This window comes from Stegodyphus dumicola, chromosome 8, assembly GCF_044657685.1.
Source record: "Stegodyphus dumicola isolate Sdum_Otavi_A_Nest chromosome 8, ASM4465768v1".
Taxonomy (NCBI): Eukaryota; Metazoa; Arthropoda; class Arachnida; order Araneae; family Eresidae; genus Stegodyphus; species Stegodyphus dumicola.
Window position 1 is genome coordinate 161,173,620 of NC_140775.1, and position 22,289 is coordinate 161,195,908.

Sequence of the window (22,289 nt, forward strand, 5' to 3'; positions counted from 1 at the left end):
TACATCTATTCATACAGATTCTTCATTATTTAATTTCTTTAAATATAATACAGGGCCATAATATTTCGTAGGAAAAATTGAAATGCCACAAAATGATGTTTTGAGACGTAATAGCTGTCTGGGTTAATAAAATAATTGGCAATGAAACTACATAAAAATCCAAATTATGTAATAGTTTAATTTTATTCTGTGATTGATTTATTTTGTGTTTGCTGAAAAAGTATTATACTTTTATATAAAAGTATCAAAATTTCATTATAGGCCTAAATTATTATATACTTTAAAATAAGAAAATTTTGTGCTTTGTGGGTGTAAATACTCTTAAAGAATTTTTTTAATTATATAATATCATAACTTTAAATCATTTCTTTAGATAAGTTGTTCTGTTGTGTCATTAGTTATATTCCTTCTCAAAATGTTATGATTCTACTGGGCATTTCACTGTCAGTAATTGAATTCATTATGGAAATGCTGTTTATTAATCTAAGATTGAACTGTATATTAATGAGTACTTGAAATGGCTAAGTGTTTCTCTCAAACCCATAGTAATGTATCTTTCCATATACACAGTTATAATAAATTAAGGAAAAATCACAAAAATAGCGATAACTCCCTCAAAAATACGTCAAACCATGTAAAACTTGAATATGTTGCCAAGTAAGAGTAGTTGAGTAAAACTCCAATATGCAAATTAGTTGCGCTACACTCGGAATACATCATCTGCGAGGAGCATAAAAGTCCCTGTTTGAGAGCAAGCCCATATATTTCACTGTGATAGTGACATCAGAAATCTGAGACAGCCAATTCATAACAATGATCTCCAGGCATCATTTGCCTGCATAACTACAATAAAAAGCCACTGGAAGACTAGAGGCAAGATAAAGTCAAACAGAAGTGGCCAGATGGCTAAATGTGAGTCCTTCTGTGATTCATAGACTTTGGAGGCAATTTCAAATCACAGATTCGGCACCTAGAAGGTTCAGCCAAAGACGGCCAACTGCTATGACGAGCGCCGATGACCAATATTTGACATTATGTACACTCAGGAATAGAATCGCTACTTCGACTCTTCTTAGATCCTCCCCTGCTGCAGACACCGGAAGGTTGGTGTCAACGTCAATTGTGTGTAGAAGGCTTCATAAAGGTGGTCTGTATGCGAGGCAAACAACCATTTGCATGCCGCTCAAATCACGCCATAGGAGGGACCGTTTTCAGTGGTCACGACAACAGGTCCACTGGACGCCTAAGCAGTGGAGGGTTATTCTCTTGACGGATGAGTCCAGGTTTAGTCTAGAATGCGATAGTAGGCATTATTTGATATGAAGAGAACCTGGAACCCGTTATCATCTGTCAAACATCCGTGAAAGAGATGCATACGGAAGGGGCAGTATCTGTGTTTGGAGTGGCATCTCTTTGGGTGGACGCACAGACCTCCATGTTTTTCTACTGTTATGATTCTACTGGGCATTTCACTGTCAGTAATTGAATTCATTATGGAAATGCTGTTTATTAATCTAAGATTGAACTGTATATTAATGAGTACTTGAAATGGCTAAGTGTTTCTCTCAAACCCATAGTAATGTATCTTTCCATATACACCGGTTATAATAAATTAAGGAAAAATCACAAAAATAGCGATAACTCCCTCAAAAATACGTCAAACCATGTAAAACTTGAATATGTTGCCAAGTAAGAGTAGTTGAGTAAAACTCCAATATGCAAATTAGTTGCGCTACACTCGGAATACATCATCTGCGAGGAGCATAAAAGTCCCTGTTTGAGAGCAAGCCCATATATTTCACTGTGATAGTGACATCAGAAATCTGAGACAGCCAATTCATAAAAATGATCTCCAGGCATCATTTGCCTGCATAACTACAATAAAAAGCCACTGGAAGACTAGAGGCAAGATAAAGTCAAACAGATAAAGGGAAACCATGAATGCTCGTGTTTATAGAGATGACATCCTTGATGCTTATGTGCGCCCATATGCCGCAGCAATAGGTGATGCTTTCCTGTTACAGATCGACAACGCAAGACCACACAGGGCTCGCATCGTAAATGGTATGTAATTTTTTTTTTTTAGGTTAGGTAATTTAATTACGGCAAAGCCTCGGGGGCTATCTGCCTCGTAAATGATTATCTTCAACAGTAAACAATTATGCGCATGGATTGGCCAGCTCGATCCCCGGACTTGAATCCTATCGAGCATGTTTGAGATGATTTAGAGAGACGTCTAGCTGCCTCTCAGACCCTTACCGGGCTTGCAACAGCTTTGCAAGAGCAATGGCTCTCGCTTCCTATGGAACTGATATACCACATAATTGAAAGCATCAAGCATCACTGTATGTGCTGTATTGCTTCTAGAGGCGACCATATTCCCTATTGAAGGTACTTTTCTTATAGTAAATTGACACCTTCGAGTTGTTCATTTTATACATGTGCTAATTTCTATACTACCATTATTGTCTGGTAATTTATGTTATTTGATACCTTACTATGTGTTGTATATTGTGGGTAAGTTTCATAAAATTCTACATGTAACATTTTGAGTAATCGTGATTTTTGTGATTTTTCCTTAATTTATGATAACCAGTGTATTTAGAGGTTACAGAAATCTTAGATGTAAGCAGTTTGAGTCATGAACCTTCATTTCACTTCATCCAACATTTGGAAAATTTTATTGTACGTTCTTCTTTTTAACTATCTAAGGATTTTTCTAGGTCTTTTTCTTCACTAGATTATCAAATCCAAACAAAAGGCAGCTTTAGAGAAAAAACAGAGGTGCTTGAAAGTATCAGAAATGCGATACAAGGTGAAACAAAGACCACAAAAAAAAATGAAAAAAAAAAAAAAAGAGAGAGAGAGACTAAGTGCGTAACTTGAAAAGGGTTGAAGTTGGCAGCAACTGTTATGTGATGTACACCCCTCCTCTATCTGTGCTGTTAGTTTCAACTCGGATCATGACAGTTGGGAGTATTGCATCAGTAAGTAAACATGTGGAACTGCATTCTGCTGGAAAACTATCTAATAAAAAAAACTGAAGAGTCAATGAACATCAAATTTCATGTTAAACTTAAGAAATAAACCACAGAAGCATTTCAAATGTTAGCCGAGGCTTATGGAGTTGAAAATTTGTCTCAAGCATGTGAATTTGAATGGTATAAATGGTTTTTGGAGGGAAGGGACAGTGCAGAAAATGATGAACATTCTGGACACCTAAGATCAGCGATTATGGACCAAAGCATTACCAAAGTTTGTGAGGTTATCTGGTGTGACCAAAGATTAAGTGTTTGTACAGTAGCAGAGTTGGTTAACTTGAATAGGAAAGCAAGCTGTCCAATGCATTTTAACTGAGGAATTATACATGTGGAAGATTCGTGCAAATGTTGTTTTAAAAGTTTTGTCCAATAACCAAAAACAATGCCATTGAGACATGTGTGGATGTGCTAGAAGACATCAGAAACAAGTTTAATTTGTTGGAATCAGTTGTTAACTTGTGTTGAACCATGGGACCAGTCAATGCAGTGGAAGTGTCCTGAATCCCCAATTCAAAAAAAAAAAAAAAAAAGCACATGTCAAAATCAAAAATTGAGGCAATGTTGATTGTCTTCTTCAATATTAAGGGAGTTCTATTGAATAGGTGGGTTTCCAATGGTCAGACTGTTTTAAGTTAAATTTTGCATAAAGGGATCCCGTTTTACCTTAATTAAAGATGTTCAAGCGAAAATGGAGAATCTCCTGAAGGGCCTTCCAGAAACCTCATTCCAAAACTATTACCAGCCGTGGCAACACTGACTGCAGAAGTGGGTGAATGCTGAAGGAGACTGCTTTGAAGGTGATAACATTACAAAGAACCAATTCTGTAAGCACACTGATTTATTGAAAGTCTTTTTGTGTGTGTGTGTGTCATGCCTCATAACTTCACCCATTTTGGTTGAAATAATTTAGTCAAAACTCAAGTCATATGAGAAGCTGAAAAATTCCTTCAGTATTCCTGTGTACATATCACTGTTTTTGCATACTCAGTATATGCGCAGTGTCATATTCTACAGCATTTCACTTCCTTTATCTGGAAGATTCAACAACAAGCCACATGGTGACATTCAGAAATGTGTCGGATACATTAAACAATAATTTTATCTTCATACAAAAGCTGCATTGTGTAATAATTAATTTATTAATTTTGCCTGTTAGTAAAATATTCTATACTACCTTATTAGATAAAAATATTTATTATATAGCAACTTTACTCTTTTTTAGGCTATCGTTGTTTCAAAGCTGTGATGTTCCTCACTGGTTTCACATTTGGCACAGTTCTTGTCTATTTGATTTGTCAGCAAGAAGATCTGTTGTCTGCTGCTGGTAATGCTGGTGTAGCTTTGGGTGCTGGTTTACTGTTTGGCCTCATTACAATGCTTGTGCAATATGTTGGTCTCTTCATGACTGGCTTTCATACAGGATTATTCCTGGGTGTTGCTGTCATCTTAATTTCTCATCTTTGGTATACACCAAATAACATCTGGTTGATTGTTGCCATACTCATGGGATGTGGTCTTGCTGGTGCTGTCCTTACATTATTCTGGCAAAAAGGTAAAGCATTTTTAATTCCTTATAATATTTTTTAATTATTTAAGTGGAATAAAATTTGGTGTAGTAAAAATATACATTATAAAATTCCTGCAAAAGTTACACATACACAGCTTCAACAATTGCCAATAAAATCTAATTTTGACTTTTGCATCCTTTATAAGAATAGTTCAACAGAATATAACCAAAATTATACATAATGTAAGTATTATATTTTGCCCTTTAACACCAATAGGAATGGACTGGAACAGAAATGAAGTGACATCTAATTGTAAAAGGGAGCATAAATAAGAAATAAACAAACATTGCATCACTGTTCTTATATGCTATACTTGGCTGGAAGAGAATGAACGTTGAATTTTCAGGGAGAGTTATTTTGTATTCTGGGATGTAATTTTTTGAGGTGTATTCTACCATTTGCTTTGGCAGTTTTACACACAAAGAATATCAGTTGCATCTATTTGCAGAGAATGGGTTTGAAATATATGACAACGAGCCTAACCTTGGGTATGGTATGCTTTGTGTGCATTCCTATATGTTAAAAAAAATTTTTTTTAATTAAAATTGTAATTTTAAAGGCACTTTACATTAATAAAAATATGTTATTATAATTCTGTTATAATATGGATAGTGCCATATATCCTAAAACTGGAACCTTTTAACATTGTGTCAAGCGGCATTGAAATAAAGCCTACTTTTTTTTTTTTTTTCCAAGATCAGTATAAAACCAATTTAAAATTAAATTGCATGCATTTTTGATATTTTTCAGAATTGAAATCTTCTGAAGCATAAAACGTCAAAAATTTCTGTATTAAATTTATTTTAAGTCTTTCTTTATTAATTTTGTTAAATTTGTTTGCTTCTTTATTTGCAGGTTTAACTATATTAGGAACTAGTATTTATGGTGGTGCCATAATTGCAATTTGTGCAGATTATTTTATAGAGAAATACATAATGATTCATTGGGTGTGGGATAGAATAAGACTTTCCATATCTTTACCAGTTTGCTGGTTCTCTTGGCTGATTCTTGGAGTTTGGCCATTCATGATTCTTGTAGGGACTCTTACTCAGTGGCGCATTACTGGCATTGGAATTCATCACCAACAGCGTAAGTAGTTTTTTGTTTGTTTAAAGACAAGTTTGGCTTCGGCGGTTTTTATTTATCTTTTTCTTGTTTCAGAATCGTTTACTGAAAACTTAGTAATTTCTACACTATTTGCTACAAATTGCACTCGTGCATAGAATTTGCTAGATTGCTATAAAAATTCAAATGCTGAAAATTTAATACTAAATGTTAAGTCACAAATTACAAATAAAAGCAAAATATTGCACCAAGCATTGGAACAGGATAAAAAATATGAGCTAAACCAACAAATTTTTTAGCTCATTCTCCATCAGATAAAATGAGAATTTATTTATACTGTTTTTATCCAAAATTTATGGCAAAATAAAGAAAAACATTTTTTTTTTTTTTTTTTTTTTCTATTTGAAATGAGTTTATATAGTTAATATACAAAATAAATATTGGGTTTTAACGAACGTTTCCCGCCACCGCAAATATTGTCTGTGCAAACAGTTCATGTTGACATGTTTAATAATATTTTTTCAAATGCTTTTTGGCATCTGAAAGAAAAATACCTGCTTTAGAGCACTATGTTGTGAAATTTGTAAAAAATTGTCATTATTATTAAGTACAAGGTGTCTGAAACAAAACTATCACTCTATCAGAATAGAAACATCATTTACTTCTTGTTCTATTCCAAAAAGTACATATCAGGTACTAATGCTGTATTATATGACACTGTGAAGGCTTGATACCAAAAGTTCAAAAACAAGGACTATTGTATTCAAGAAACAAAGCTCTGAGCCTACTGATGTTGATAAGGCCCACTTACAGGAACTTGGGGAAGACGATCAGTATGCAACCACTCAAGAGCTTGCTAAGGAGTTAGACATTAGTTCCATGTCCATTAGTCACACTATGCATTGCATAAACTTGACATACAAATTCAATCACTAGGTGACGCATTAGCTGACTCATGCAGAGAAGAACAGACGTGTACGGGCCTGCACTAATCTGCTCGAATATCAATGCAAGAATCCAATTCTGGACCGCATCCTCCTTTCTGATGAAAAGTAGATTTACTTCAACAACATAGGCTGAATAGGGGATTGGTCTGCACCCAATGAGCATCGCAAAACGCAGTTTCACTAACGGAAAAATCATGTTTTGTATCTGGTGGAATTGCTGTGGTATTATCCACAAAGAGTGTCTGGAAAGAGGCAAAACCCTCGATAGTAAGGTGTTTAGTGAGATGCTAGACCATGTTAACTCTGCTATCAAGGAAAAACATTGAACTGAGTTCCGGTGCAGAACGGTAATGTTCCATCAAGATAATGCCAAGACCACATGCGTTTGCATTCACTGGCTGAATTCTGTACAGACTTAAATGGAATCTTTTGCCACACCCACCACATAGCCCCGACATAGCTCCTTCGGATTTCTATCTTTTTTTATACCTGCAGCTACATCTTGCTGATACTATCTTCCATTCTGCACAGGCTGTCTGAAATGAGGTTGTCTGTTTTTGAACTCGCAGCCACTAATTTTCTGGGCTGAAGGCTTTAAAAAACTACCAAAACATTGGCAGAAAATCATACATTTAGGTGGTGATTAGTACCTGGACTAAAGGTACTGCTTTGGGGTGGGGGTGTTCTGACTTTATTAAGAAATTTTTTTGGCAGAAACCTTTTGTTGCAACCACATTTAAAAATAATATCATTAAAAAGCCAAAAGACAATAATTATAAGTATACTTCATAAATTTTTAGTTTTTAGAACTGTAAAAAGAAGTAAAATGTAAACAAAAATTGTAGTTCATGAATTATAAAGTTTGCTCTGTAGTTTAAATAAATTAAAAATTTTGATTACAGCTTTTTATTCTAAATTTTATTTTAATTTCCAAATTGTATCTATGTTCGGACATAAAAGTTCAGTAATTCTAAAAATTGGTTTATTTAGTTTTCCTCATTTCTCTCTGAAAAAGGTATTTTGCCCTTTTCGTAATGTAACATTTTTTATATAATTTTTTAATGACTCTAAGGAAACTATATAGTTTTAAAGGTAAAATTTAAATTTTTATACTAATTTAAATACTAATATTTACAAAGTTCCACATCCAAATATCTAAATTTCAGTTTATGAATGCTTTTATTTAACTCACTTGTTAAAAGTATAAAATTTTATTTTACTCCAAAGTGTAACGTTTTTAAAAAAATTTGTGCTGCAAGATTCTACATTTTTGAAAGTTTTCTTCTTCAATAGGAAGGCTAAAAATAGATGTTGCAATCATATCCATGAGAGCATTTCATAGCTGAGAACTCTCCATTTTTACCAAGACTTCCACATTTTTGTCTCATTACCTGGTAGATCACCAAATCTTTCAATTTTTAAATTTTATTTTTTATTAAGGGAAGTGTTTTTCAGCAATAAATAGATTTTGTTGAAATTAAAGTTAATTTGTGAAAATTCCATTCTCCCAGTGCTCGTGATTTTCAGCATTATTTTTCTTGTTAATTTTTTTTTTAATCTGAATTATTTAAATGTGCTGTACACATTTATGGAACTTTGAATAAAGCTTCAACTGTTTAATCGTAATTTGTGTATAGTGTTATTTTACATTAATAAATATTACATTCCTAAGTTATCCTTACTACTACTGAGTTATGTTCATTAATTATTAATATTATTATTTAAAAGCATTTCTTTCCTACTCAAGATTTTCTCTGTATATAAAAATATTGCAAGATGAAATCAACCGAGAGCCAGCGTTTTGAATATCTGATTAAATATTAATATATTTTATATCAGAATCACATTATAAATAGTTTGATAATCTGAATCATTCACAGTTCTGGTTATCAAACTATTTATAATGATACTGATATAACTGTATTCAGATGACTTCAAACTGAATTCATTTCAAGTCAGCGGTTTAAGTTCTTTTGAAATGACATTGCCACTCAGTGCAAAAACTTTTAAGGTCCCTTTGTTGTATTTTAAGATTGGCAACTATGGTATTGGAATTTGAAGCAATGAAGTTTCTGTGAAAAAAAAATTTGGGGGGAAGGAGGTTGAAGTTAACAGCAAAAATTAATTGATTTAAACTTTCATATAATCTCCAAGACTTGTACATGAAATAGTAAATTAAGAACCAAAATGACTGAAAATTCACTTTACTGAGTATTTTCAATCTAACATTATCAAATAAGGACAACATTTTGAACATTAATAAATTTGGAAAAGTAATAGCAATTAAAAAGCATTTTTCTAATTCAAGTATATTGGTACAAATTCACTTTAAGAGAGTGATATTTAAAGTTTATTAATTTTTTCACAAAGGAGGTCTTTCTGAATTCCTTCCAGGAGTGTTTTATAGTATATCTATTTTTAGATATACAGAATAATTTTGTTACATATCTATAAAGATATTATTATCAAATCAATGTACTTTTTTAATTTCTGAGTTAAAAAAGGTTTTTATCACCATAGTTGCTCCTCCCAGACGAAGAACAAGGCAGCTTAATTTACAAAGAATTAGACAAGAAGAATCTCGAGCCGAACAACGTCAAAAGAAATATCGCTACTTATATCAGGTTCGCACAGCACATGGTGATGTTATTTCCCAGGTAAGATATCGTTATAAATATTATTCTAATACTTTTCTTATATTCCTTTCTTGATTGCTCAAAGTGTTGTTCCACAAATTTCCATTCTTCAAAATTTCTATGATTGATATAACACCTATATACTTACTTCCTATTAAATTAAGAAAGTATGCACCCAATGTAGTAAATTTACTAGAACTTTATTGTTTATCTAGTAGCCACATTTTATTAAAGTTGCTTGCATTCCAAACATATATCAAAAGAAACACTTCAGAGATCTGGAGATTTTCACAAAAATACTCGTACAACTTACCAATATCACAGAGTACAGTCAGTAGTTACACTTCAAACTACTATGAACATTAAGCACAATGCAATGCAAAGCGCAGCAAAGAGCAAAGCTAAACTGGAGATAGTACTCAGAACTCATGCTTAGCTAACAACTGAGAACAAATGATGGCCGAGAAATTTCTAGTGCTTTCTGCTTCTTGAAATTACTGGAAGGCAATACGAGGGTCGAACTACGGTTGCAGCTAATATAGTGATCAATTACATTTTTCAATTACAGTACCTGTTACGGTGAGACTAGGACTGGACAAAAATTAGTTGCCGAAACCGTGGCCGGCTTGCCGATATATCGCCAAATTATCGAGATACCCATTTATTAAATGTTAAACAGACTTGCCCCTGTATTCTTACTTTCCCGTATAGCTTCTCTTTCTCGATTTTTTTATGTTGTATTACACGGAAAGATACAACAGTTTCACATAAAATTGTGCTAAAATCGTCTATCTATGTACAAAATTTTAACAATATCTTTTTTTAATAAATTTTAACATTTATTTTATATAACAAAGATGTTAATGATGAAATAGAAAACAGTAACATTCTTTTGCACCTGCCTCTAGCAAAGGGACTTAAAAAATTGCTAGAAAATTTTGTGTCAGTACCAATATTAAGAAATTTGATTAATGTGTATTAGCATCAAATAAAATGAAAATAATATTTCTTCATTTAACTTAATCTGTAATATCATTTTTGTGTTTGAATTATTTGGAAATCATTTTCAACTTTTATTTAAATAAATCCCCAATCTTTAACCCGCGGGAAAGCACGTGGTGTGTATCATATCCCACCCCTACATAAAAGTGGAATATACCTAACTTGTAAAACTAAAATTCTGTGCTGCATTCAGTAGCTGAGTTTCTAGTTGTGGTTGACTTTCAGAACTGCTTTTTCTTTGCCTGTGTGTTTCAGAAAAAGATTTATCAGTATTTTGTTGGAACTGGGGTATGACACACCCACGCGCCTGTCCACGTAAGTGTTTTTCTGACTGAATATTTAGTTCAGAAATTTATTTCTAGAGTGTAACAGTAAATATTTCTACTCGTAAGTGATTTTAAAGTACTTGACATTAAATTCTTAAAAATTTCTAACTGCATTATGGTAAAAAGAATGACTCCCTATGAGTTGAAGATGCAACGCCTGTGAGATTTACTAGAAATATTTAAAAGTGATGAAGATTGCATTTTGGAAACTGAAGATGAAACTAGGAATATTTTTGACACTGTTTTTGGTTTCGCAAAAGATAAAACATTAATTCCTAATGTTCCTAAAAAAGGAAAAATTGTTCTTATGCTTTCAATATTATATAACGATCGTACTATAGATGGTACTATTGGAGAAAATAAAACATCAGGAATTATATGTTTTTATAATATGACTAAAGGAGCAGTGGATATGTGGAATGAAATGTCAGCCAATTATTCAATTGCCAATATAACAAGGAGGTGGCCAATGGTAATTTTCTTTCCTGCACTGAATATTGCTGCAATAAATGCTTGAATTATATTACATTCCACTGCTAATCCACCAACCCGAAACAGAAGTCTGTTTTTGAAGGACTTAGCATTACAATTAATGAAAAAAGTATTGAACAAGGATCAGAGATTAACACTTTACCAAGAAACTGACGTACTGCATGCAAAACAAAAGCAAAAGTTTCGATGAAGAATTAAAACGAATACACGAAATTTGAAACAACTAAGTATGAAAGTGATAAATTGCCCTTGCACCAAGGACAGAAGAACGTGAATGCAATGTTTAAAATAAAATGTGAAAACGTTCTGTGCCAAGAACACAAAGTATTTCATTCAAAGTGTAAAGAAATAAAATAAGCATTGTGTATTAGAGATGCAATGAAACTTATAGGCATGATGTTTATTTTTTTATTATTTTCATTTATCTTAATTTTAACTCTAAGATTATTTTGGAAATTAACTTTTTGAAATCCAATTATTATTCACGTATTTATAATACACGAGAACAAGAAAAATAGCTTTAAAACAAAATAAGACTATTTTTATCATATTTTAAATACTGGGGTATGTGATACCCCATACGCCCACTCTAGTAACTTTTCATGGTGCGACTTCCGCTGGGTTAATAGTAGAAAAATCCTTGGTTAATACATGAACATATATAGTATTTGTTACCCCATGCGGTTAAAAATATAAAGTAGCTTGAGCCTTTCTCAGCAGCCAGTTCTTTGGGGAGGCAGATTAGTTTTTCAATTTATGAGTAATTATTATTTTTTAAATATTTAAACTAAATTTTTTTGCTATGGCATTATCTCATCTTTGCTTATTATTATCTTTTAGAAAAAATAAAATCATATGAATTAGTAAATATTTAATATTCAGAATAACTCAGAAAACTAGTATGTTTTTCTGATTTTTAGTTACTAAAATTTTAGTTTTGAGCAGTTACCTCATAAGTGATAAATAACACCCTCTCTATCTCAAATGCTTGCCTTCCCCTAAAATTTGGGAATCCTTGATTTCTGACTTATATACATATATATATATATTGACATATAAAAATATAGCTCTAAATATTATTATTAATTCAGCTTGTGTGTTTCTCAATAGATATTATAAAATGCTATGTGCAATTATAATGTTTGCAATTCGTGCAGATTATCTAAAATTGTATTATTATTTAAATTTATATTTTTGAAACAAAAAAAGTATAATGAAACTAATTTCGTAAGCTCGTGATAGGAAAAATATAGCTAATTTATATTTTGCGAGAATTCAAAATAAATCTTTAGAAAAAATGTCCTGTTCTTTTGAACTTTAATAGATATGTAAAGGCAATGATCCTACATGCCTCACTTCATATTAAATATTAGATGAAAAATAAGACTTATTTATTGGAAACTGAGTTTAATTGCTGTTTCTTTTTTATTTTGGGAATATTTAACAATACTTGTATCCTTTTACCCAGATTCCTGAAAGGAGCTTTAAACTATTATTTGACTGCCACCCCTGCATTGAAAGTTGAAATTAAGTGCAGTCTTGTTATTTTATCTTATACTTCTTAGCTTTTATGCTCTAGAATTATATCTTTTCATCTCTTCCTCCCTAATATATAATAATAGTTAGTACAGTACAAAGTCTGTAATCCGGACTCGTCAGGACTTCGGCGATTCCAGATTAAGGGTTTTTCCGGATTAAAGATCATCAATTTAAATCTGGTAAGATGGCATGCAGAAATTATACAATAAAAAATATGAAACTGTAATTTATGAAATAAAGAGCAATTATGATCTAAAAGGTATCAAAATTTATTTAAAAAAAAAAAAAAGCTTAATATTTACTTGTTTAATTTGCTTCGTTTCTTATGCTAAATGCGCATACGTAAACGCATTACGCGCATGCATACAAAAGAAAAAGGTTTGTGGCTTTGAGGTCCGGATTATAGATCATTCTGGATAATGGACGTCCCGATTACAGACTTTGCACTGTATTTCAAAACAAATATATTGAAGGTACTACAACAAAAAGCAATCACTGCATCTCTCAAAGCTGAGAGATACAATTCAGCTAAAATTAAATGTCTGAATGTTATTAAAATTTGGTTGAAGAAGCTAGTTGTGCTCTAATCATGCAACCCAAAATATCATTTGTTATTGAAATTAATAGTCTGTATGTTTTTAGATATTTAAGTTTCATTATAAATGCTATTTGTGATTGACCATTTGTATTATCAGTCATGAAATAAAGATGCCATTCATAGTGAAAATAATATTGAGTTTGATATGCATAATGATAAATATAATTATTAGCATTAAATGTTTTGTAGCAAGTTTAAATATTAAGTAAAATAATTTAATTTCAGAATTATGTCCAGAGTCTGCAGAAGAAAGTTTGTCCTCCACCAGATGATAGCTTTACTACATTGCATTCAGATTTGACCCATCTGACAGTTTTGAATCCGTCGGAGAGCACAGCTACATCTATTAGTCAATTGCCATGAATTGAATGGAATTTAAAAGTGCATGTAACATGCACGTGTTAACTGCCAATATTTAAAAGCTCTTGATTTTGAGCATACACAATACATTTCCAATATTTCATAGTTGCCTCGAGCCATTTTTATTTGTGATATTTGTTTAGTGAAAAGTCAAACATAACCAATATCTCTTCAGTTAAGATTCATTTCCAATTATCAAATGGTGATGCAATTGCGTTAAGTTATGGAAAAGTGCTTGTGTGAACAGAGCTAGCCCATGGCTCTATAAAAAAGCTGTGTCGAATTGTCCGGTGAGATATTTGGTGCCTTCAAGTGTCAGATGAAATGTATGTAGCATCGTTTGACTGATGTTATCTATAAATGTATAATTGGATATGTGTTTCCTTTTAAGTTTGTGGAGAAAAATGCCATTCTTTAATTTTTATAGTATTGAAGTTTATTTTATTAACTATCATATTTGTCATCAGCCAAAGAACATGCCTTACTTTTTTTATTCTGTCATGCTTCTGTCATTGTATTCCAGTCATCACCTTTGGCGAGACTATCAACACTTGTAGAATGTTTTTAAGGCAGCTGTTTTTAGTACATGTTCTTGCAACAAAGTTCATAGATTTATTTTAATGATTTATAACACACATTCCATCTATAATTGATGAAATGTTTTCCATTGTGTGTTTTATAGCACTAATTTGTGCAGATATTTATTTATAATTGTTATTTGTGCATGTGTGTGCTGAACAGTATTTAATTTATTTCTTTTATTTATCACTATATGTATACATTTATAAAATTATGGGGTGCAAGTGGCAATATTATATATTTTATGTAATAAAAGTTTCAAATTATTGTATCTACCTCCAAGCTAACTGGAGAAATTAACTAGAAAATTATTTGTTTAGTCATTTTGAGAATTACCATTCTCTTTTGAAGTTTAAAAATGCTGCTCAAATTTTAAAAATTTATAGCTTTTCCCCTTTCACTGCCAAATAAAGCTCTTATTTGACTGTACATGTGTTATTTTTATTTATTTTTATTTTTATTTTATTTATTTTTTTTTTTAATTCTGTGCCGTAGCTTTTCTGTAATCGAAGTGTAATGATGCAAAATAGAAAGGTTTAATTCCAACCACCTCTAAAAATGACTAGTAAATTTAAGAATATAAGTAAACATTAATATAGTTTAACTGCAAAATGCCACGACCACGAGCACAAACATGCATGCGCCATTTGTACCAATTCATTGATGAAATAGGGTGGATGGGCATGAATCCTGTAGTAGGAAGTTTTTCCATGTTAATTTTCACTGCATTCAAAGAGCACAGATTTAAGGATGCAAAAATAATTAACTATTTGATTACATTATGTTTAATTTCTACATTTATATATTGGTAAAAATATGAGTGTTTCCAAAGTTTAATTTTGCTATATTAAGGTGTGTGTATATGTATGAAATAAAGCAAACTTGGCAATATTGATGGCATAGGAACATAGAATGTTTAATCCATAATTTAATAGCAAGTTTGGCAGTCAAGGAAGATTAAATATTCATCTTAATTTCAATTGACATTTATGGCCACAATTCATTCGGCATTCTGATCGTGCCTATTCAAGAACATACATATTTTTTATTCTTTTGCGATATGAAGAAAAGCAGCATGCCAGCATCATATTGGCAGAAGAGGTAGAAAGAAAAATGCACAATTATACAATATGGAAGCACACCCAAGAGAAAATTTTGGCTTAAATTCTGAATTAGTTATGTCATCAGCATTATTAAGTCACTTATGAAATGATCTAGGAGTGCAGTTAAGAGAAATTTTGATGCATTGCAGATGCTAGGAGGGGACATATAAACACATAAAGCAGAAATTAAAAGAGCTATTGCTAATTAAGTTATCAATTTATTAGAGATTCATTTTCTTAGTTTGTATTTTACATTACATAATTTTAAAGTGATAAGTCGCCCAGTCGGTATAGTGGTTAGGGAAGCTAACTGCGCTACCGAAGGGCCTGGGTTCAAATCCCAGAGAAGGCATGGTTGTAACTGTCCGTCCCTTCATAGGAGGCGATGGTGGCCCATCTATTAGATGCCTCCATAATAAAGAGACCACCACATCTGGCCTTGTATAGATTAATGGGCTGGGTTACACTGTAACTGTTCACAATCTGCCATTGGGGGGAAAAAAATGTGATAAATATTATATAATAATTTTACGATAATTTTTCTAATAATACTGTAATTGATTGTTATGATATATTTTTTTATCTTTGAACTAAAATATATACATTAATGAAAAAAAAGAAATTCCTTAATTTAGTTATAATAATTATATTTTAATCATGATTATATTTCTCTTTAATTTAGAGGCTAAAATCTCTATATGCATGATTTGAAGATGGTGATTTTTTTTTAAAGCTACAAAGAATATTTCTGCAAAAAAAGTATAGTTCCATTATTTTTAGGAATCTTATTTTTAAAAGTAGTCTATGAAATATTCACTGTTCCTGTAAAATTCATGTCGCAAAAAAAATTTTTAAACATTTTTGGTTTCCAGTATTGCACATCAGTGCAAGTCTTTGCATTTATTTCTGAAAATATGAAACAAAAGCACAAAAAGCAACTGACTAATTTTAAATATTTTAATTACTTCTTAAAACACAAAATTGCACAAGTTATTGAAAATATAATTTTTATCCATTTCAGTTAATTATTTATCATATTACATTACATATAATGCATCAGCAATCTAGGTATTCATGTAATTATTTTGCTTACATTTATAAGAGATATTTTGCAAAAAAAAAAAAATTAATAACAAAATTATTTCAGAGATTTATCACAACCATTGCAATATTTTGCATATTTGTGCCTTAAAATAATTTTATTGAATATTCAGGTTGCATCTTCAGATAGACAATAATGTAATAGAGAAGAAAAGCAAGCAAATAATTGTTCTAACTTTCTGTACTCTGTCTCCCATATTAGTGTTCCACTGATGTAAGAGGATTTGCAGAAGTTATTTAATTTGTCTGCAGTTTTAGCTTTAACTACTATAGAGCTCACAGACTAAAATAATTTATTTTTTGCATGCTAAATGCACCATTAAAATAATCTAATCCTCTTATTCAACTATTCTGTATTTATACAATAAACCTGCCTTTCACTTTCGTATCTTTTACTTGCTATTTGTAGGACTGTTATTTGTTTGACTATCATTTTGACTATTTTGCTTGACTATCAGTTATGTGTTATTAGCTCAAAGGGCCCAGAAGGGCTATTAGTTTCGTTTTGGCATTTTCCATTGATTCACTTTTCAAACTGTTGCCACCAAATATTAGAGCCCTGTATTATATTTAAAAAAATTTAGAAGTGTTTTTTTTTTTTTTTTTTTCCCCTCCATTGTGATAAAATAGCAGTACCTGAAGCCATCAAATTTTGAATAACGTAATCCTCCACCGAATATGGGCATCTGGAAGCCCTAATTTGGAATTTGATTTTTTATCGGTTTCATATTTTGTAACACTTAAGGAATTTTTTATTAACAAACTCAATGATTTCAAAGCTATCAATGGCAACACTGTATGTGGAAAAAAAACATTTTTATCTCCAGCACGCGAGGCTGTGTATTTGAAATTCTAAAGATATGCTTATTTTAAAATTATTTTGCGATATTGCTGTTGAATTGAATTTTATGTGGCTAAAGTGCAACTGTGAAGAACACGATATTTAATAATTAAAGATAACACACAAAACACTGAAAAAACGCCCTTTCCCTCAGCTCTGAAAAATTTTTCCAAACCAAGTTGATCAATGAGTCATTTCGAATTTTTTTGGTGTTTCATATTATTTAAAGTTTCCTTTCTGTGATATAGATAAGAAACGGGAATTTTGAATTACATGGCAATGAACAGAACAATATTTTGAATACCGTTGTGAACTGTCAAACCTGTTGAATAAATAGTATTATATGACATTACTTATCAAGTAATATCGTTTTCCCCACTGAAGAAACTCCCAGCCATGTCTACTTAATATGAACCAAGAAGGTTTGGTGCCTTTCTATGGATGATTTTATCTTCATCGAAATCATGGCCAGGGCTTGAGATGACAAACAGTTATTGAATCATTTTAAAAACTTGCATGGGCTACAAATGCTAGTGTTGTGCATATCATTTAAAAATTTGCATCTGAGATTATATAGAAGTAAAAAGCCCTAAATATGTCATATACTACAAGGAATACAATATTATACAGTCAAAAGTTGTTAATCCGGACTCGGACTTTGGCGATTCCGGATTATAGATCATCAGTTTAAATCTGGTAAGATGGCATGCAGAAATTACAAAATTAAAAATATGAAACCGTAATTTATGAAATAAAGAACAATTATGATCTAAAGGGTATCAAAATTTACAAAAAAAAAAAAAGCTTAATATTTATTTGTTTACTTTATTAAACATTTCTTTCAATGTAAGTTGTTTAATTTGCTTCGGTTTATGTGATAATACTTTCTCTTTAATTCTATAAACAGATATAATTTCTTCTTCAGTTACAAAGTTCCGTTGTTCAAGTCCTATAATTGCTGTGCCGAGAATACCGACTAATTTGTCAATCAAAATTTTTTTGTTTTCAATAACCTCTGTGTCACTTTCTTCACTATCGGAAGCGAATTATAATGACGAGGAATTTGATTTAAATCATATCAAAGACGGAGTACATCGAGATGAAATACTACATTTAGTAAGGAATTATAAGCCAAATAAAATAAAAACATCTGCTCTGAAGATAAGGATAGTTCTGACAGATCAACTTCCAATTAATTGCGCTCCGCGGCGTCCCCCCCCCCCCCCGTGCAGAGCAGAGTGAAATTGATAAACAGATTTCGGAATGGTTAGAGAAACGAAGGATATGCCTTTATCCATTTTTTGCAGCAATTCCACTTTTTGTTTGATGGACTTCGAAACATACTTTTGCTTTGTAGATCCTTTACATATTAGTAAATATATATCGGAAATTCTATTTGACATAATCGAAAGTTCAAGCTTACTTTTATAAAATTGCTCTAACAGTCTGCAAAAAATAATAAGCCAGATCCAATTCGAAGATTAAGAAACAGCGCAATCTGCAACATTAACTGAATTAGATAATTTTAGCTTAGCCTATACCGTCCATTATACATTAAATGCACATGCATAAATGTATTATGCACATGCATTATGTAAACGCACATTCGCAGCCGTAAAGGTCTTATGCGCATGCAAAGTTTTAGCTTTGAGGTCCGGATTATGGGTGTCCGAATTAACGACTTTTGACTCTACCAATAGACATAATTATAATTATAAACACAGTAATGCATGAAAAGAAAACACTATATCATGAATAACTCTGAAATTTGAGTCTAGGTTAACTTATCATGATTGATTGCATTCAATTTCTGTCATATTAAAAATAAGTATCGCACTGAATAAAATTTCACTGATTAGAAATGCATTTAAGACTTCAGAATTCACCAGGGATACAGAGGGAGTTTATGGTTTAAAAGTATAACACTGCTAAAGATACATAATACTCGTAATTGTTTCCCCCCCCCAATGCATACAAGGGTATCTACCAAGGAAAGGGGTTTGTCTTCATGAAGTTCTTTTTAAAAGAAATTGGCTTGTATTCATGCTATACATGAAGAAATCCATGAAAACTACCTTGCAGCCAGCCCATTCATCAGGATTTGAAACCAGTCAAACTACCAGTATTTAGTGATTCGCCAGTGGTGTGGTGGACATTAGCTAACTGTTGCACATACTTACTACTACATTATATGCCAGGGATGGCCAAACATCAAGACAATGGGAGCCGCATGATAGATTTTATGAACGTTCAAGAACCGCAAGTCCAAATTTATATCATTTTAAAAATAATAGACAGCTTTTGAATATAAAGAAACTTCTGAACTAAATTAATGAATATTTGATTAACACAATTACATATAAATATGAATAAATCCATCTTATATCTACTATTTTGTGTTTATCATGTTAAGTCCCCTAGGAAATGAAACTTTGTAACTTTTATACTGAGTAATTTTTCTTCAAGTAAAGAAACCTACTACATAAAAATATGAATAAATCCATCTTATATCTACTATTTTGTGTTTATCATGTTAAGTCCCCTAGGAAATGAAACTTTGTAACTTTTATATTGAGCGTTTTTTCTTCAAGTAAAGAAACCAAATATTTTCTGATTCCCTTTATACCTCTCCGTTTATAATTATTGCTGTTTTATTTCAGTACAAGTATGAATCGGAAGCATATTCATTGGTCTACAATTACATAAAAAATATTATCTGAGTAAATTACAAATCATTATTTAAAAGAAAATTGAGTGGTTTTTTTTAACTCTGTCTTTAAGAAGGGTTAAATTAAATGGTACACTTCAATATGCCCTACAGAAACTGCTACTCGAGAAACGAGTTAACTTGTTTAGGCATTTGCTTAAAAAGCAATTTTGTTTCCCCAACAATTAACCTAAGAAAAACATATTGAGATCATTCAAATCTTTGAATCTTAACCTAAGAAATAGTTAAACAATTTTCCCCCAAACTTTGGAATAACTACTTTTACTGATGCCCAGTACCGAAGAATTCACCCAAAAAAAATTTCGGTGGTTGAATAATCAGTATCTCTCATGACGACCCTGACTGATACAGTACTTCAGCTTGGCATCCGATGAAATTTGCAAGAATTTTGTTTGTAATCAGTACACTGAGCATCATTGAAAATTCTCGAATTATCCCAATAATTTTGGACATAGATAGCGAAGTTCGTGTGCAGTACTGAAAATTCTCGACACCATCTCTTGAATCATTATGATAATTCTGGACATATATAACCTGTTGTTGATAAATCTAGTAGTTCATGCTGGGCTATATAAATGCTACATCGAGCATATATTCCATCTGCCTACCAGCTAAACTCTTCAACTTAGCTGTTTAATTTTGAGCTGTTTTTCAAATACATGGCAAATCAAATCTAATGTTACAGAATGAAAACATACCTGTCACTAATGAATTTATTTCACAAATGCAGATGTACATGAACGCATAACCCTTCATACTTCAATGGACATGCACAGATGTTCGATAGAGGCCTTTTGGAACACGGGAGACATCTGCACAATAGTTCCTAGCTCTTGCTCTCTAAAGAGGTGTACAGGTCAACCGTATTTTAACTGTTGGGCTCATAAAGGCGGTCAAATGACTTATAATCTCTTGAATTTTTAAATAAAATAACTCAGGAGAAATTTTAAAATAAATTATTCTCTGTCACATCGGTTACATAGTACAACTCTCCATTGGGTGACCTAACCTGTGTACAGAGAATAAATCTCAAAATGAGTTTGAAATGGAGTCAGTAGGCAGAAGATACTTTAGAAAATAAAAGATCAGACTATGCAAGACCACGAAGGCATGCAGAAACCAGGAGGTATTTTTTCCTGCTTTCTGCATGCCTTCGTGGTGTAATGGTTAGCACATTCAGCGCGTTTTCGAGAGGTCATTTTTCACACCTCCTGCATCAAACATCCTAATGTATCTACAGTAGGATCCGAACTAAAAAGATGGTGGATGATGATTCTTCACCACCAGGATTTGGTGATTGGGTCACCTAATCTTTAGTTGCTTTTTAAAAGGGGGAGTATATAAGTATTTTCTCCCTCCTTGGTATAACGGTAGCACACTCGGCGCGTTTTCGAAAGGTCCAGCTTCGAGGGCATTGCACATTTTTAATATCTTCTGCTTCCAAATAGTTCTAATTTCTCTAAAAGACTAAAAATGAACGTTTACAGGAAAAAAATTCACATTATTACTTGAAATTTGTAGTCATCAGCAGTGGATTATTGTTCAACTTTTCGTTTGTCTACTAAGCTTTTACGAAGGACGTGTCAGACGTACATGATGATCGAAAATTAAAAATACAAAAATGTATCAACAGATTAAAAGAAGTGTAATGGTGGCATCAGAGCCAGTGCAGCTGCAGAGCGGCAGTCCTAAGGGATGAGAAATTTTAGATATGCCGGGCAGCAAAATGCCTCTGACCTACTGCGATAGTAACCGGCGACATAATCACGACTGCGATGTTAACCTAGTGCTAGGTAGAAAGAAAGACGGTCATCAAACAAGAAATCGAAAAATACGAAAAAATATTACAAGCTAAAGAAATTTTACCAATATGAATATGCCGACTTTGACAGGAAACTTTGGAGAAGAGAGATGTCTGTGTTCTATTGATTGATGTACATTGCTTGATGCAATGTTATTGATATGAAGATTTGATTATTAAGGTGAAAGATCTCTAGCTGGAATAACAATATTTGATAAAATGGGAATTAAACATTTTGACTAAAATTTAAATTGTTGTCAAACCAGTGATTCTTCCCACGATTCCAAATATTTCAGCATACACAACCATTGGTGAAATAAATTATGATCTGTGCCTGGGATTACCAAGGAATTATTGCGAAAGGTAGATTTTCATGTAGGAAAACTGTTCATTAAGCATATTATTGTGAATGGTTGCGAAATCTGTGAAGCAATTGCAAAAAAATGCCTGATTTGATTAGGGATAGGAAATTAATTTTGAACGAGTTCCACAGAAAACTGAGACAAGTCTCCTAAGCACTAAGTAAGAGGTAAGTAAGAACCTAACTAAGTAAGAGGCTGAA

General features: G+C 32.0%; 1 protein-coding gene across 2 annotated transcripts in view; it reads left to right on the forward strand.

Annotated features, from left to right (window-relative positions):
• The window catches only part of LOC118184440 (transmembrane protein 198-like), a 34,595-nt gene extending 20,013 nt beyond the window's left edge, over positions 1–14,582 (forward strand). For both annotated transcript variants that reach the window (XM_035354109.2, XM_035354108.2), the window contains exons 4-7: positions 4,264–4,593; positions 5,465–5,698; positions 9,142–9,278; positions 13,440–14,582. In XM_035354109.2, the coding sequence (XP_035210000.1) occupies positions 4,264–4,593; positions 5,465–5,698; positions 9,142–9,278; positions 13,440–13,577 (839 nt within the window). In that variant the 3' untranslated portion in view covers positions 13,578–14,582. The remainder of the gene's footprint in view (positions 1–4,263; positions 4,594–5,464; positions 5,699–9,141; positions 9,279–13,439) is intronic.
• Positions 14,583–22,289: the final 7,707 nt, after the last annotated feature.